We start from the raw sequence: 17,355 nt of genomic DNA on the forward strand, positions 1-17,355 counted from the left end.
AGTAACTATCAGGTTTGACTGTCCATACTTTCATATTGATAGGGTTACATCATTGGGCAACAACAGTGTCTGCGGTGGCAAATCGCAGTAAGTCAAGTCCACCGAAGTAGCTAGACTGAGCACATACTCCCGTCTAATTTTCAAGTCTATATTTAATAATTAGTTGGGATTATTAGTGGCCTATCTAGTGCCAAAGGACAACAGTGCATACTAACCAACCTTGCCACGATACAAGTGGAGCACTAAAATACTACATCCGTTGTCTTTTACTTCAGATAATAGAGTACTATAAGTACCTAGCTACCTAGGTAGCCTATGTACAGGGAGGTACTACCTACCTACCTACCTAGACACAGGCACCTAGGTAGTACCTAAGTAGGTAAGAGGTAGGTAGGTACCAGTTAACTATGTCGGGTACTACATACTACATAGGACGATGAGCTCATGAAAGACACCCGTCTGGCCCGTGCCTCTGACAATCTGGATCTGATTGGCCAAGAAGACGCTTGAGCCACTCGGTGTAGCCTGTGGTCTGGCACTTTCTGCGCACAGACCGTGTCTGATTGGCTGAGACGGTGGCCCACATATGTCCTGGGAGACGCCAACCGATAGACTAACCTGATTTGGATTCGCTTGCAGTAGGAAGATATGGACATAGTACCTACCTGGTAGGGAGGTACATAGTAGGGAGGTACATGGTTAATAGACAAGACATAGTAGCAGTTACCTAGTAAGTACTGGAAGTAATTTCCTCATACTTGTAAGAGTGTATGTAGTAGACTACAGAGTACTACAATCTGGTAGCTAACTAGGCATGGTATAAGACATCATAAGTATTATAACCGGGGTATAATAGTGTATCTAATTATCTGTATACTCATCTTCTATGCTAGTAAATACTAGCTCTGCACTATCGACTCTGTACCTAGGTAATAGGTATCATGACTCAGAGTAACTACTCTACAGGAATGCTCTGTTATCTACATTCAGTACGGAGTACTACAGAATAGAACTACTATTGGGTAGGAGACTCCGACTCTGTCCGTACTTGACTCTGTCCTACCCTACCGATGATCCTAATATCTTGCTCATGCAGTACGACAGAATAAGCCTCCAGCAGACCTTGGCGTGGCCTGAATCATTGCCCTTCAGAGTGATTGTTATCTCCAACTTCTGTCTGCAGTAATGGTATGATAGTAATGAATAGTTGGAGTAAGTTTAGGTATCTTTTTAGTATCTTTTATAGGTAACTATTCCATAGTTGAGGTAGCATAGTAATAGTAATCAGAATATCCTACTATAGTTCTATCAATATATAGTAGGTAATACGAGGTGCTTGTGGAGCTGCTACTCGATCAGACTAATTATTACATGCTTTGCTGATCACATATTTAACAGTAAACAGAGTATTATAGTTAACTATATAGTAACTACATAGCTATAGTACTATGACTATTATCTTAATACAGCAGAGAACTACCACTTAGGTAAAAGTAGGCTAATATCTTATTTCCAGCAACTCTACGCGACTATACCTGTGGTTTAATGACCTTCATATCAAGATATCATGGATACCCAAGCCACCTGTGTTACCTCAACCAGGCAACTTATAACCAACTATTTACCTTAGTTAATAGATTAATTACTTGCTACTTATAACTGATAATTTATTAGAGTTACACCTCTGTGTGGTCGTTTCATCTCCCACTCCCCGCCACAAATAATCGTTGCTGCGACAACCGCCGTGTTTATCCCTCTCTTCATCCACCACATGCCCCCCCCCCCCCCCCCCCCCCCCCCCCCCCCCATCGTTTCATCGATTCGACTGCGATAATGGCATCGTGATCCCGGATGGTCATACTGCCGATCCACGGTTGGAGGACGCGTCTGGGTCTCGACTTGATCGTTGACCGGGCTGTGGGCGGGTTCCTTGATTATTGTTTACTGTAGCAATATCCTGCCTGTCCTGTCCATAATATCTTCCATATCCTACCTATCCTTGTCTATTTCATCGATTCGCATGTCCTCTCATATTATAGAAGATTACCCTGTTTATTGATTTCATGAAGGAGGATCGGCAGTTTGCTGTCTAGATGCATTTCCTCTGAGACAAAATCTGCTGCTGCCTTGGGGCCGATCTAACTCCGTGGAATGCGCACCAAGACAGATCCTATCGGGTTCTCTGATGGACGCTTCTCCTCACCAAAAGCCTGGGAGCTCGAGCACGCTCGTCTCCATCACCATCAGGAGCAGCTTTCTCCTCGGTTTTCTCGCTACCCTCCTCACACCGGTCATCGCTGCCACCTCCTCCCTGCCGCCGCCGCCCTCCTACGTCTTCCTGTCCTCCCGTTATAATGATTCGCTCGCCTACCTTCTGCTGTCGAACGAGACCCAGTCCAGTTTCGTCTCGGTGAATCTATCGACTACCGTCGACGCTTCGGATTCCCAGTACTCCTCTGTCTTGCTGGAAGACCTGCCCTTCCAGTCCGGCAATTATAGCAATCATGCCTGGGTGCCCGTCGTCGACCACAATGGGTCCATCAAGGTGCATGCGGGGAACTGCCATGCCTCGCTGGACAAGAGCACCGTCTGGTATTTTCATCCAGATGATTCTAGCAGCATCGGGAATGGTACCTGGGACCGGCTGCCCGTCAACAAGGTGAGCAGCGCTGTCGATGCCGCTGTCTTTGGCCCAAATCATCTCGCTGCGGGCTTTGCCTACGCCGCAACCAATACCATGCCCAGCACCATCTACGCCTTTGGAGGCATGTGTCCTTCTCTCAACAGCAGCAGCAGCAGCAGCAGTCAAGATGTTATCGCCACGGCCAACTATTCGCAGTCGATGCTCGTCCTGAGTCCCCAAGGTGGTTCAACATCCTATAGTCTGGCCACCACTGGTGATCGTGCGCCGCCCATTCCTGAAGCTGGTTTCACAGTGACACCGCTACAGCCAACCCACGCGACCACAACAAGTGGCAGTATGTGGCAGTCGCAAAATTTCCTTCTCATCGGCGGGCATACCAACAACGCCTTTATCAACATGTCCGAATTCGCTCTGTTCTCCTTGCCCCAGCAGAGCTGGAGCTTCATCACGGTCGACCCCCAGACCACTACTACCCGGAAGACTGAGCTCGCCGTCCGCGACGACAATGTTGTCGCTACTGTCGAGCCCCGGTCGGGTCACACCGCTGTCCTGTCCTCCGACGGCAGCAAAGTGGTCATCTTCGGCGGCTGGGTGGGTGACCAGACCGTACCTGCAGAGCCCCAGCTGGCGGTTCTGGAGTTGGGTGCACAGTATGGTGGCTCCGGTGACTGGGCGTGGACCACCCCGTCATCCTCCTCATCTTCAGACCTTCTAGCCGCCGCCGGGATCTATGGTCATGGAGCAGCCATGTTGCCTGGCGGAGTGATGATGATCGCGGGCGGGTACACGATTCCCCGGTCTTCTTCCTCATCAAAACGTTCCACTACTACTACTACTACTACTACTGCTAATTCGCAGGTGCTGTTCTACAACCTGACGTCGGGAGAATGGGCAGCCTCATACACCAATCCTAGTTATCAGGCAAAGAAGACCACTGCTTCCTCCGCTTCGGGCTCAAGCCTGCTCCGAACCACATCGCAGAAAGCCGGGCTCGGCGTTGGTGTCGGGTTGGGGGTGGCAGCCATTGCAGCCGTGGTCATCTGGCTCTGGCTGTTCGCCCGGAAACGCCGCAGCCGCCGCCAGCGCGACGACGAGCTCCGCAAGCTTGCCATCGGCGCCCAGCGGGCCCATTTCTGGAACGAGCCGCACTTGTCGAGCAGTTACCACGGACCCATGCTGCAGCTCAGTAGACCAGGCTCCTGGACTAGCGGCGGACCGGGTCCGGACAACAGCTACCCGTGGTCTGGCAACAGCACCACGACGAAACAGGAATATCCCAGCTGGCGCGAGAGCGGCGAGACCGCCGTTGAAGCGACCAGTCTGCTGGTCGACATGCCCAGCCCGACCAAGAGCAACCGAGCCAACACCCGGCACAGCAGCGTGAGCTCCCGCTCGTACCGGTACAGCGAATACCGCAAGAGTGATCTTACGGGAGATATTCATCCTATTGACGAACGGGAAGAAGATGAAGCGAACCTGGCAGCCATTGCTATCCACAAGAAAGCCAACAACAAGAATTACATCAACAGCAGCAGCAATCGTCAAGGCTACTCAATGTGCGAGACTTCCGATCCATTCGACGACGCCGATCAGGCCACAATCGAGACCCCCATTGTCGAGGCGGCCGCCAACGCCCAGGCCTGGCTGGATCTAGCCGAACGTCTCTCCATGTCGGCGAAGAGCAGCGACCGGACCAACTCAAACCTCTCGGACAAGTCTGCAACGTCGGTCTTCTCCGCCCGATCGGAAACCAGCCTGCACAGTGCCCGGGACCGACCCCCGTCGTCCTCGCTGTACCTCATCCCCAGCCGAGACTCGTTCCTGCGCAGCATCGCTGGCAGCAGCAGCGCCACCGCCGACTCCTTCTCCACCGCGCTCACCTCGCTCTCAACCTCCCAGGCAGAAGGCGACCACCTACTCTCAGAATCTCCAACGAAGCAAACCACCCCTGCCTCTGCTACGAGAGCATCCGAATGGATCGGGAGCGTACGTCGCGCCCTCACCGCCGTGAAGCGTGTAAATGTCATCGACCGAAGCGCAACAACAACAGCAGCAACAGCAACGACGACGACCTTCGGAGTCGACCGGCGCAGCTCCTCTTCAAAACCGTACGGGGCAATGGGCGTCGGCACCGGCGCAAGCACCGGCGCCAATAACCCCAACTCATCGATCGTTCCGCGCCGAGCAGTCAGCGCCTCGGCCGAACTGTTCCGCCGCAAACAAGGCGCCAGAGATTGGGGTGCCGATCCTGACAAAACTGCGGATCTCCCCTCGTCGCCGTCTCTACGCGGGCCGATGTCCACGCGCGACGACTTTGCTTTGTTGGATAGTACCCTCGCCGTCTCCTCCACCACCACCACCACCACCACCACCACCACCACTCCTCCTCATCAGGTCGAGCTTGATGCCGATGGTGATTGGGACGTCGAGGCTGCTGCAGAGGGGAGACGCGTACAGGTCACCTTCACCGTGCCGCGGGAGAAACTGCGCGTCGTAAATGCCACGGCGGGCGATTTGGATAACCTGTCCGACCTGTCGATTAGTCGGAATACCAGTGTAGGATAATCTTCTTCTCTTCTTCTTCTTCTTCTTCTTCTTCTTCTTAACTTCTTGTTTTTTTACGTTTTCTTTACTTCAGCGTGATACTCGTTGGGACTGATATGATACCATGTACACTCGTTAACTAGATATGATACCATGTACACTCGTTAGGAGTGATATGATAAATGAAAATGATAGCAAGAATTGATCTAGATGTATGAAACCAAGTAATACAATAAGGTAATGCTAAGCTAGCTCGACCAGCTTCTCCAATCTGTCCACCCACTTGGAACAAAACTCCACGTCGGAGAAGCGCTGGGCGGATTTTCTCGCCCGCAGACGCATGGCAACCTTCTCTTCGACGGGTAAGGCAAGGGCGGCCTCGAAGGCGGCGGCAAACTCCTCCTCGGATAAAGCGCGGAAGCCCGTTGCGCCGTCGCCGAGGTCGACGACGATATCCTCGCGGGGCCCGCCGGAGTCGTGGACGACGCAAATCAGCCCTGCAGCCTGGTACTCGACGACGCAGATGCCAAAGTGTTCGTTCCACATGCCGTTGACGCCGACGGAGGCGGAGCCCAGGTGCGAGAGGATGGCCGGCCAGCTGGCGTCGCAGAGGAAGGTGGTCTGGTCGCGGATGTGGAGTTCGTGGGCCAGTAGGCGGAGGTTGTAGATGTGTGTTTCGTCCGGGCTGGCGTGGCGGACGTTGCCGATGAGGACGAGTCGTGGGTCCGGCAGCGAGGCCGAGATGGGATTCTTCTTGCGCTCGTCGAGGAAGCGCGCAAACGACCGCAGCACGAGGCCGTGGTTCTTCTCCGGCCGGAACTGCGCAATGTAAAGCAGCACCGGCTGGCGGAGCTTTTCGCTCTCCGCGTCCACGGCGATGGCGGCCTCCAGCTCCGACACTGCGGTCGGCGGGAATATCACGGTGGGTTCGGCGTGCGGCTTGTGCTGCCGCGCGGGGCCCCAGAGCTTGCGGATGTGCGCGGCCGTCCACGACGAGTTGCACATCACCACGTCCACCTGCCCGCCCATCCAGCCGTACAGCCGTGCAAACGCAAGCCAGTACTTGCGCTTCAGCGTGCCGCGTAGGCCCTTGCCCGTCCCGGCGTTGATCCCCTTCACCCCGGTCTCGTCATCCAGCGACTCCAGCATGTCGGTCGAGATGGTCGGGTAGTGCACGTACGCGCCCGTCGGCACAGACGGGAACAGGTACTTGCTGAACGCGAGCGTGAACGCGTAGCCCATCGTGTCGAGGAAGATGTCCGGCACCAGCAGGTTGAACGCATCGTACGCAACCACTAGAGACCCAAGAGCTTGGCCCAGTAGTGTCAGGTATGGGTACATGCTCGGAACGACATACTTGCGAGTAGTCAGGTACAGAAGGACAACCGTCGGGGCGTGCAAGCTGATGTTGAAGCGGTTCTGTACATAACTCCAATTAGACTGGTTCAATGCTTCTTTCTTTTTTTTACAAAAAAAAAAAAGAAAAATCGCTTACCTCGACTCTCTCTAGCATAGCTGCCTTGTTGACCTCGTGGTCTCCGGTATAGATAGCACAAATCGCCTTGGGCCAGCGTTTCTGCGTTGCTCGCACTGCCTCCCAAAGGACACGTTCTCCGCCACCACCGGCGTTGCTGTGTGAAGATAATCGTTAGCAGTCGATCAACAAAACCACTAGAAAAAAGGTCAAGGTCTGCTCGTACCAGAACGGATGGAAGAAGCCCACAATCCCATCCCAGTCGTCATCTCCACCAGTCTTGTTGCCCGTCGTCTTGTCGCTCGAGCTGTCCACCTTCTCCCAGTCTTCATCATCGGCGGGGGGTCGCAGGGACGACTTGGCCTGTTTTGCAAGGTATTCTTCCTGTTCTGCCCGCACCCGACCGAGGATAAACTCCCTGCGAGACTTGGTGCGTTTCTGGATGAGGCACCCGATGGAGCGGAGCAGAAGTTTGGGGGTATATATAGCGACTGGCGGGATCAGGTTCAAGGCACCGACCAAGACGAGACTGGTGACTAGCGACTTGGTCACAACGATAGCGATGGCCAAGACAAGAGCGCTGAGCGAGAGCATGATGAAAGCCATGGCTACCGACAGATACGAGTGGGTGAGATGTCTATGATGGGGAAGTAAAAGGGAGACTCGCCCATAGTAAACATTCAACGCTCGTCGGGGCAGCTCCAACCGGAGCTGGATTCTCTGCTGTGTTGTTTGAAGTTGTCCTTGACGACCTGCTTGAGCTACTCTTAAGTTATCGATAACTCTCGGGGATACGTCAGCCGTATTATTGGTGTGTATGGTATTGTATGTTACGATACTGGGTACTAATACAGGTAGATTACTAGATACCGATCTGTCATCACGTGATATAATTGTAGCTGCATTGCAAAAGCCCGATCCGCGATGCTTCAATAGACTACCAACTATTGTGCTAGGGATCAGTCCTTCGCTTTTTATATTTATCTTCTTTTCTATAGTTGCTGAACTCGTTAGATTATTATTCTTTTCCCTTTGCAGCCATTGTACGCCATGCGGTCTCTCCGCCCTCTACACACAATCCGCGCTTCCAAGTCCGGCTTCCAGCATATCCGCCATTTCCACCCAACCAGGCCATCACCGTTCGTTCACGAGGTCCTCGAAGTCTCTTCTTCGTTTCTGCATGGCGTCCATGCAGTTAGTGGCCTTCCGTGGGCCTTGTCGATACCGTTGTCTGCTGTTTTCGTCCGGATGACCGTTGCCCTCCCGCTGCAGGTGTATACCAAGATACAAGCGCACAGAGCACAGCAATTAAACCCGCAGATTCTGGCATGGATTGAATCTGAGCGGAAGAGCTTACGCGTGGATAATAGAAAGTTGGCAAAGCCGTTGCTGCCCGCTCAACTCACACGCGAACTGAACAAGCGGTTGAAGGAGGAAGTGCGTAGGCTGAAAAAACGCTGGCACGTTTCTCGATATTATGTAGGGATGAACTTCCTACAGGTGCCCATCTGGATCTCTGTCATGGAGAGTCTTCGGGCCATGTCCGGGGTTCAAACGGGTCTCCTGGGGTATCTGACGTCGATTTTCAGCTCCTCGGCCTCGGCCCAAGAAGCCCTGCAAATACCGGTCGAGTCTTCATTCGCGACAGAGGGTGCGCTTTGGTTTCCTGATCTTCTGGCTGGAGATCCAACCGGTATTCTCCCTGTGTGTCTCACAGCATCCATCCTTCTGAACATTCGGAGCGGATGGAAAACGAAAACGGCAAAGGAGATCGCAGACCTACCCAAGGGGCTGGAGTTTTCCAAAGCACTAGCATTCAAAGGCTTGAAAGGGTTTCTCCAGCTCTTGGCCCTCAATATTGGTCTCTCTTTCTACGTCTATCAGATGCCCTGTGCACTGATGGTCTACTGGATTACAAGCACAAATATTGCCACGCTGCAGTCACTCGTGCTGGAGAAGTACGTGTTTCCCAAGTCTCCTTTCAAACCAAGAAAGAAGATGTACATCGGCTTGAACAAGCCGCAAAAAACGACTTCAGACCTCCCTTTGTTCTTTTGAAGAGGCCCAGCTCTCTTCCATGACCTCAAGGGGGAAAAGCCGGCGATTGCACCCGCAATCAAAACCCCATGACAAAACATTACCAAGGAGGTTCTGAATTGGTTTTTTCCTTCATCCGGAAAATCATCAGGAGACTCAAAACGACCATCATGCGCACACCTACATGTGTGTCGTATGATCTTATGATCGGGAGTTTTTTGAAATCCAGAATCCAAGCTCCGTCTTTGGCTTATTCGACATCGCTCTGGTGTGTTTTTCCCTTATACCGCCGAGAATGCACCAAATGAGCTTGTTCTGCAGATCTTACCAGCTTTCAACTCCAGCCCGTGTCGGAGATGACTTTCCGGGCATTCGACGGTCATTCCGAGTTGATTATAACCTATCTACCTACCTAGGTTAAAACTTACGCTGTGCTTTCCCGTGTCATAAACCAGCTGGACATGGCCCTTGTTCTATCGCAATGATACCCTGTAACTTATACAATGATAGAAACATTACTTGACTCTTGCCTCGTTGCAAGTACATTCTCTTTTGTTTTTTTGGTCCATATTCAAGAGATATATCTGTTTCTTGGCCGTGTAGTCCCATACCTAAAGATATAACTCTGATGAAAATGAATAAATACCTTAATTAGGTTGAAGACAGAATATACATTCTTGTAATATCATGAGTGCCCCCTTCATGAGCGAAGGCCAATAACTAGTGTTGATGTCTGTTCTACAGTGGTCTAAATGCATGTTGAGGTTGAAAAGGGTATCTTATTCCCTGCGCATATATTTATTAGCAGGATGATGAGAGAATAAATACATCCATTAGATCAAGATGCAGCCGAAATTCCATTCAACGCCAAGAACGATATTATCAAAATGCCAAGCTTGGTGTTGGTGTCCCTGGTGGAATCCCTCCAGGATCTGGGATAATGACAGATCACAAGGCTCCAGGTGAGATGATCAATTGAGAGAAGACGGTTCTATAACTTTGCCTTTTGCGCTTCTTCCGAGGCGCTAGCTTCCTTGTTAATGGAGATAGTACGGGTATCAGGGCCCTCACCGAAGAAGATAACTTCAACAGTCACATCGTCACTGTTTGTAGCGTTAGAAAGATTCGAATTCCGACGGATGTACAGTGGAGGGGTCTCATACCGGTATCTTCGTGAATAGGGACTCGGCAGGGTCAACAGTGCACAGAGCATATCCTTGTCCTTGCCACCCATAGCATTGCGGACAAGATGGGTCGCGGCATTCTTATCTTCCACGACAAATCGACTTGCAGCGCCCGGAATGTCATACTGTTGCTGACGAATAGGGCGACGCTGGCCGTCTGTCACAGTTTCCTTGGGAGCCTCGACGGGGAGCTGCTTTTTGTCAAAGCCGAACCAGCTCTGCAGCCACGCGCTGTTGCCTCCATTTGTGGAGCCGGATTTCTGTTCCTCAATCCATTGGCCAACGAGGCCGACCACTTCCTCGTTGCTCAGCATCTCCCATAGGCCATCGGTAGCCATGACCACGAAGTCACCCTGAGAAGGATCGATCTTGGTGGTGGTGATGATCGGCTCGGCAGTGACATAGGGAGGGGTTTTGAGCAGCTGGTGAGGAGTCCTTCCGAAAAACTGTCGCTTGATCTTTTCCTGGGTTTCCTTGCTCCACTTATAGAATGCATCACCGAAAGAACGGCTCGGCTCCAAGTTGCCAAGGATTCTACCGTTGCGAACGACATTTGGCTCTCCCGGATGTTCTTCTCTCAGACGCTTCATCTCAGAGGGGGTGCCGCCAGTCTGGTCTTCTGATAGAGGGGTGGCGGTCCATTTTCCATTGGGACCCCGACGGCCCAAGACAGCCCGAGAATCGCCAGCACATGCCACTTTCAAGTCCTTGGATTGGGAATCATAGAATGCCATCAGGGCACATGAGCCGGAAAGAGCGGGCGCGAGAAGCTCGGCCGCAGCTCGGCGTGAGTTGGATTTGAAGACTTTCTCAACACTGTTATATACGATGTCGTTGTCAAGGCGGACAAATCCCTGCTTGATAGCTGCGTCGATGGCGTCAGAAGACGGAACAAGAGTGGAGGATTCGGCGGTAGCGGCCTTGTATGTGGTATTCAGTTCTCGGGCCACGTATGAGATCAGAACATCACGTAGCTTGGCAGATGTAGTCCAACCCCTGGGCATAGTAGTTAGATCGATCGGTCATGGATGAAAGGGAGATGCAGAAACTTAAGACTCACGAATGACCATCGAAGACAGTCCAAAACATCCAGTCGCTATTTGTTTCGCCGTCTTTGGTGGAAGCCACGGTGGACGGCACCTCGACAATCTTCTCAGCATGATCATCTTCGATTGGCGAGTTACTAGGGACCTGAACAATATCATAGCGAACCACCCCTCGGCCGCGGTTCACCAAATACGACTCTTCATTCCTCCTCAATTTCTGCGTCGCCTGATCCGGTGTCAACATTTCGAGAACGCGTCGATCCGAATCGTCTCCGTGCTTGGAAAGAGGCTGGTCTCCCGATAGCGTCGCCGTGTAGAACTGGTTGTTATCCACCAGGAGAGCACGACGCGTCGATTCCGCAGTCTCCTCGGGCAGTATACCGGGCGTCGTCCCGGTCGCTAATGAGCGTGTCTGGGTCGTCGACGTATTAACGAGACTCGCCGCGGAGGCTTGCGGAGAGTTGCCGCCCTGGTAGGCATACCAAGCACCCGAGGCAACCACCGTCGAAATCACGGCTAGAGAGAAGTTCCGGATGTGCATGGAGGACTGTAAAGTAGCAGGAAGAAATGACTGGGTCTTGCCGGCGGCTGAAGAAGCACGGAGAGCCAGCGCTTGGCTGCTGGAGAAGGATACCGTGCAAGGCTTCCTACCAGCTACCCTCCATACTGGGACACGACGCGCAGTACGGAAAGCCTGGACAGCAGCACGACGCATTGAATCTGCAATGCTTCAAGGGCACAGTAAAAGATGGTCCAGCCAATATCACAGTAGGATCAAACAGTGTTAAAAAAAAGAGAGTGGAGAGAGATACCCTTTGGAGATCTGGTCATGATAACGGAGTCCTCCCTCTATAAAGTTACCTATTCACTCCTCCAGGCTGACTAATAGGGTCATGTGATATAGCACGTGACATTATTAAGATTATCCCAAGATATGCACCAGACCCAATTGAGATGTGTCGTCATACCCCTCTTACCTGTTGATTCATTTCTTTGGTGGGGAGCCAGCGATTGGTATCTTCCTTGAAACTGCGAGTAAAGGGAATAAGCCATTCACTTACTGTTAACTTACCTGAAGCCCCCCTTCAAAGGTAGCCCTTGGGATTCCCTGGATGTCATCTCGCGCGATTCGCAAGCTGCAAAAGCTGCGCGAACAAGAGTTACAGCAATCGTCGCTAGGCGCCGAGAAGGACAATGATGACAGTAGCGAGGATGAGATGGTGACCCGGCCCTCAAAGCCCAAGTTTAACGCCTTTGACCTGTTGAACACAGCAGAGGAAGAAGACGACGACGACGATGAGGAAGCTGGGGTTCAGGAAACGGTAACTCTGCAGCCGGAGCCTCGGTCACCTACGGCCACACCCACCGAACCTAGCAAGAAAAAGAAGAAGAAGAAGAAGAAGAAGAAGGCGAACGCGTCTGGAAAGTTCCTGCCTGCTAATTCGGATGATGCAGAGCTGGATGAGATCGATCGTGCCCTCCAAGAGCTAGCCACAGATGGCCGTTCGTCGCAAGCTGCTGCTCAGTCGACGGCGGCCACCGTATCAGAAAGGGAGGACTACCCTATGAGCCTGGAGGAACTTCTTTCTGTGGAGCCCAAGTTTCTCAACGCAATGAATGAAATGCGGAAGCTGTTTGGGAATGTTGTGCTGGAAAATTTCGATCAGCCACAGAATGAAGGAACGGGCCGGCGGCGAGAGAGAAATAGGGAGACGGTTGACCTTGGTCAAGCTTTGACTGGTCGATACAGTCCGGCTAGTAGAGGTCAGAGTCTGGCCGGGGTAACCTTGCGACGGAACTTCCTTATGCAGGGCAAGGGCGAGTGGCCGCGAGCGCCTAGCGGGGGTCTGGGGATGGAAGTTGTAGAGAGCCTAGCCAGTGGAACGACTGTGTACCGAATTCTGCACAATGCTGCATATCAGGATGTTCAGCGACAGTTTGAGCTGTGCGTGGAATCGATGGATCCGCAAAGACTGATCCATCTCCTCCAGTACAACCCGTACCACATCTCAACCTTACTCCAGGTCTCTGATATTGCCAAGCACCAAGGCGACCACGCAGTCTCGGCAGACCTGCTTGAGAGGGCGCTTTTCAATGTCGGCCGTTCCGCGCATTCTTCTTTCGGCACCCAGCTCAAAGCGGGCCGCGCCAAATTGAGCTTCACCCATATGGAAAACAGGGAGCTCTGGCTTGTTGGATGGCGATACATTGCTAATCTGGGCATGAAAGGGACGTGGAGAACGGCATATGAATGGGCGAAGCTGCTGCTCAGCCTAGACGAGCTTGATCCTTACTCGATAAGCTTGTTGATCGACCATCTCGCTCTCCGCGGCAGGGAATACACGCATTTCATTGATCTCTGCACAAAAACAAGCATGAAAGACACATGGAGCGGGCTACCTAACATCCAGTGTTCTCTTGCGCTAGCGTATCTACGCCAGGACAAGCGAAAGGAGTGCCGAGACCAGCTTCGTCTGGCTCTGGCACGCTGGCCTTGGGTCTTCTGCAAGATCGCGCAAGAGCTGGAGATTAGTCCCATGCCGAAGGCAATCTGGGGCCGGATGCCGCCAAACCCTTCACATGAACTGCTGATGGAGTTGTACGTTGCGCGAGCCAAAGATCTGTGGAATACACCCGAGGCAAAGTCTTTGATAGTGGAGGTTGCCAATACGGTCCCGGAAAACGATGAAACCGCCTCCGATGTAGCACCGGAAATCACATTGAACATTGCCCGCCATGTCATCCTGTCAGACATTCCCCGTGTTACGACTCATCTGCCCAGCCATTTCACCTCTGGGCGGATCTCAGCATCGGACCCTCTTCCCCCCTATGACTCCCAGGCCTTTCAGCAACAGTCGGACCCAACACCAGCGTACATATCGCGGATCCCGGAAATGGGTCGACCGCAGTGGCTGCGCGACCTGTTAGATCAGCTCAATAACGGGGCTCTTCATTTCCCCCGGCATGAGGCCCAACCCACCGACGGGGAGGAGGAGATCGATGTTCCAGCGGATGGCTATCATACGGAAGAGAACGACGATCAACCGGTCGGCCGAGCCCCTCTTCCCTTGGGGGATCACGAAGAGGGAGTGCTGGAAGAATGGCTTATAGGAGATGGTCTGATTGGAGTACAGGAGTTTTTACAGCAATATGGCGTCGATCGCGGCAATTGGGGCGAGGTCGTCGACTTTGCCCCATTGCTTGACTACGTCGAGGGCTTGGGTACTCTTCCCGTGTCTACGCGCCACGGGCTCATCCATGGACCGATCCATGATGTTCTGGGAGACATGGGGGTGGAAATACTTGAAGAAGAGCTCCAGAACTATGATGATAGTATGGATGGTTAGCTCAAGCATTCAGAAATATAGATATTACTTCCTAGCACTTAGGACATTAGCCTTCCCTTCTACCTTTTGTGTTATAACAATCTAGTGTCTATCGGAAAAGAGTTTAGATGATGAGTTCTACTAATTCGAGGCGACGCGATGTTGAGAGAAGAGAACAATAATACCTACACCGGACTGGAGATTGATATTATGATAATTGTATACTTGAGGGAAGCTGTCAATAAGCATAACCCGACCTAATATAGCATTTTAGTTGAACAGATTAAAATGTTTTTTGACTGAAATTATATATGGAGTAATAGTGGCTCACATTATCAGGTATAAGTATATATAGTATTATCCTATTTTTCCTATTTTTATATGATAGTCTGTTTATTTACTCTACAATGCTAGCATTTTATATCATCACCACATGTGGCTTATAGTTACTGTACCTGCATAGAACCTCATGCTATAATTATTATATGTAGTACAGGAGAAGAAATTTTTATTAATGTGTAACCTATAACTATTTGCTATATATTTATTATTTACTCTCATATTATTATCACTGCATATACTGTTCTATTTTTAATTAAATAATACTCCCCCTTTTCGCCCATGACGACATGGAAAAAATTTCGACGCCCTGCAGGCATCCCTTTGTTCTCGGCCGTCTCCGATGCAACGTCAGGAAGATTTCCCCCTCCATTGTAATCAACTACTTATTGAACTTAAATTTCTTCTTCTTCTTCTTCCCTGGAATCGGTTTCCGTGGGTTATTATGTACTCCGTACACTCATTCGACGTTGTCACTCTCTTAGTCAGACAAGCTTATCGCTCAGATTCGCTCTTGGACGGCGTCACTCTCCAGGCGGGGGATCCACTCGAAGCTCTCTCCGTCGTATGATTCTATATTGGAAAAGTGTCTTCATCAAGGTCCCCCTGACATACGTGGGACTATATCTCTGTTGTTTCTGCACCCCCGGGTAGTCTGGATGCGGTTGATGGTAATAGACTACACACCTTTCGACTGTCTTATCTTTAGCATCCCCAATCGCATCGAGTTTTGTTGAATCCGCGGGTGGTGGATTGATTTGTCTTTGCGCCTCTACAGACAGAATGGCACTCTCATGGGCTGTGGGTGCCATGAGTACAACGACAATGGAGTCGGTACCGTTAACGTCTCGTGAAGCTGCGTCTGGGATCCTTGGCTCGGTGTCCCTGACGTGCTGGATTTTCTTGCTGGTGAGTCCCCGGTGACTCATTCATTCTTCGCTTGTTGTCTCGAGAGATCTAACTTCCGGTCTCTATACAAAAGGTTCCCCAGCTCATTGAGAACTACCGCAATGGAAACGCAGAAGCCATATCACTGCTGTTTCTCGCCGTGTGGTTTATCGGCGATATCACCAACCTCATCGGAGGCCTCTGGGCTGGGCTTGTCCCCGTTATCGTGGCCATTGCCGTCTACTTCTGCATTGCCGACGGAGTACTCATCACCCAATGCCTCTACTACAAAGCCCGCAACGAGCGCCGGGCAGCCCGCCATCACCGACGCCATTCCTCCGCCGAGGTGCCCGACCCTCTTACTCCGCTCCTCGGCCGGCGGTTTAGCGATAACCTGGGCTTGCCGGGCTCGCGGCGTCGGTCGTCTGCGTCGTTGCCGGGCGGGTACTCCCGCCGCAGTAGCGAGGCCGAGATTGCGCTGGCCAAAATCGTGGAGGAGAATGAATCCGGCTGGAGTGCCTGGCTGAAGAATACCGCCAGCGTGCTGGCGATCCTTGTCATTGGAACGGCCGGGTGGGCTGTCGCGTGGCAGTCGGGCGTCTGGTCTCCTACCCCGCAAGACCATAACGGCGGCGTCGATATGGCTACAGGCGCACAGATTCTGGGGTACGCAAGTGCGGTTTGCTACTTGGGGTATGGTTTCCCCCCCCCATATTCTCCTGTTCTTCTAGTGAAAACTAACATTGGACCCTCCCTCAGCGCTCGACTCCCCCAAATATATAAAAACTACTGTGACAAGTCCTGCGAAGGTAGGCCGTCTGGGTCCAAATTCGTCTCTGGTTCTCAAGCTTGAAGACACTAACACCTGTCCAGGATTGTCTCTTCTGTTTTTCATTCTCTCCCTGCTTGGCAACCTCACCTACGGTGCAGGGGTATGTATCTCCTTTCCAATCAGGCAACATTTTCTCAGACCTCACGATTGACCCTTCATATCACAGATTCTCTGCCACTCCACGGAACAGGGCTACGTTATGACCAATCTTCCCTGGCTGATTGGATCACTGGGAACAATGGTCGAAGACATCACTATCTTCGTACAGTTCCGTCTGTACGCTGCCCAAAGCCCCCAACTGACGGGCGCAGTTGTATGATGCGATCCCTGAAGGAGTATTCCATCTACATATCGCCGGAACTAGCACATTCTTTTCTTTCTTTCTTTCTTTTTTTTCGATCATCTATTTTGTTTGGTGGATATACTTGACTTTGTTTGAAGTATATATAGCCTGCGTTTTCTTCTCGTCTGCATATAGCAAAAGTGAGCGTCGTTGGGACCCAAAAAAGTTAGGGACAAGGAGGACGGACATAGGGTTGGAAAAAGTCGTGGGTTTTTATTTGCTGGCAAGGGAATGGATTTGGCGTTGGAATTGTATGATTATTTACTCCTGTATCATAGCCACTGTGTGTGTTTTTTTATTCCAATCACATATTCAGTCAGACAGAATTGATGGTATACTCACTTTATGCAGTAACTACTACGGAGTACTAGAACTACCTGATGGAAATGGATAATATGGAATCATTTCATAGTCATGACAGACATGACATGATCTGAGCACCGAGGGCTAGCTAACAAGCAGGAAAGACGAGATAACATATCATTATCCGGAGATGGGGTAGGTCAGGTATTATTTTCAATTTTTTCTCCTTTGCCCCCCGTCCTGGGTAGAACATGCATATGCCAGTGTAATAACTCCTGAAGAAAAAAAAAAAACAATTAATCAAAGCAAAAGGCAAAAACAAGCTGAACCGGATATCTAGCGGCCATCCGATGCAGCATTCAAGAGATTTTTGCCCGTTCCTTTAATTGATCCTG

At 51.4% G+C, this 17,355-nt stretch overlaps 6 protein-coding genes across 6 annotated transcripts; 4 read left to right on the forward strand and 2 right to left on the reverse strand.

Annotated features, from left to right (window-relative positions):
• Positions 1 to 2,185: 2,185 nt before the first annotated feature.
• Positions 2,186 to 5,209, forward strand: ASPZODRAFT_150988 (hypothetical protein; the record flags this gene model as incomplete). The annotated part of the gene is made up of 2 exons (XM_022725691.1): positions 2,186 to 3,825; positions 3,853 to 5,209. The coding sequence occupies 2 exons, from the start codon at positions 2,186 to 2,188 to the stop codon at positions 5,207 to 5,209; spliced, it is 2,997 nt and encodes a 998-aa protein (XP_022582002.1).
• Positions 5,210 to 5,431: 222 nt separating this feature from the next.
• Positions 5,432 to 7,256, reverse strand: ASPZODRAFT_64276 (hypothetical protein; the record flags this gene model as incomplete). Its single annotated transcript, XM_022729218.1, has 3 exons — positions 5,432 to 6,607; positions 6,684 to 6,819; positions 6,889 to 7,256. 3 exons carry the CDS (start codon positions 7,254 to 7,256, stop codon positions 5,432 to 5,434), a joined length of 1,680 nt encoding a protein of 559 aa, XP_022582003.1.
• Positions 7,257 to 7,712: 456 nt separating this feature from the next.
• ASPZODRAFT_64039 (hypothetical protein) lies at positions 7,713 to 8,720 on the forward strand (the record flags this gene model as incomplete). Its single annotated transcript, XM_022729200.1, has 1 exon — positions 7,713 to 8,720. One exon carries the CDS (start codon positions 7,713 to 7,715, stop codon positions 8,718 to 8,720), a length of 1,008 nt encoding a protein of 335 aa, XP_022582004.1.
• A 737-nt stretch (positions 8,721 to 9,457) lies between these two features.
• ASPZODRAFT_130993 (hypothetical protein) lies at positions 9,458 to 11,761 on the reverse strand. Its single transcript, XM_022722643.1, has 3 exons — positions 10,944 to 11,761; positions 9,863 to 10,879; positions 9,458 to 9,802 (listed from the first exon to the last, which is right to left on the reverse strand). The coding sequence occupies exons 1-3, from the start codon at positions 11,642 to 11,644 to the stop codon at positions 9,691 to 9,693; spliced, it is 1,830 nt and encodes a 609-aa protein (XP_022582005.1). The 5' UTR covers positions 11,645 to 11,761; the 3' UTR covers positions 9,458 to 9,690.
• Positions 11,762 to 11,893: 132 nt separating this feature from the next.
• ASPZODRAFT_130994 (hypothetical protein) lies at positions 11,894 to 14,492 on the forward strand. The gene has a single exon (XM_022722644.1). The coding sequence runs from the start codon at positions 12,042 to 12,044 to the stop codon at positions 14,274 to 14,276; it is 2,235 nt and encodes a 744-aa protein (XP_022582006.1). The 5' UTR covers positions 11,894 to 12,041; the 3' UTR covers positions 14,277 to 14,492.
• A 486-nt stretch (positions 14,493 to 14,978) lies between these two features.
• On the forward strand, positions 14,979 to 17,007 carry ASPZODRAFT_130995 (hypothetical protein). The gene is made up of 5 exons (XM_022722645.1): positions 14,979 to 15,503; positions 15,577 to 16,175; positions 16,242 to 16,291; positions 16,356 to 16,414; positions 16,481 to 17,007. Exons 1-5 carry the CDS (start codon positions 15,378 to 15,380, stop codon positions 16,631 to 16,633), a joined length of 987 nt encoding a protein of 328 aa, XP_022582007.1. The 5' UTR covers positions 14,979 to 15,377; the 3' UTR covers positions 16,634 to 17,007.
• Positions 17,008 to 17,355: the final 348 nt, after the last annotated feature.

The sequence above is a fragment of the Penicilliopsis zonata genome (genome assembly GCF_001890105.1).
Source record: "Penicilliopsis zonata CBS 506.65 unplaced genomic scaffold ASPZOscaffold_5, whole genome shotgun sequence".
NCBI classification, from domain to species: domain Eukaryota; kingdom Fungi; phylum Ascomycota; class Eurotiomycetes; order Eurotiales; family Aspergillaceae; genus Penicilliopsis; species Penicilliopsis zonata.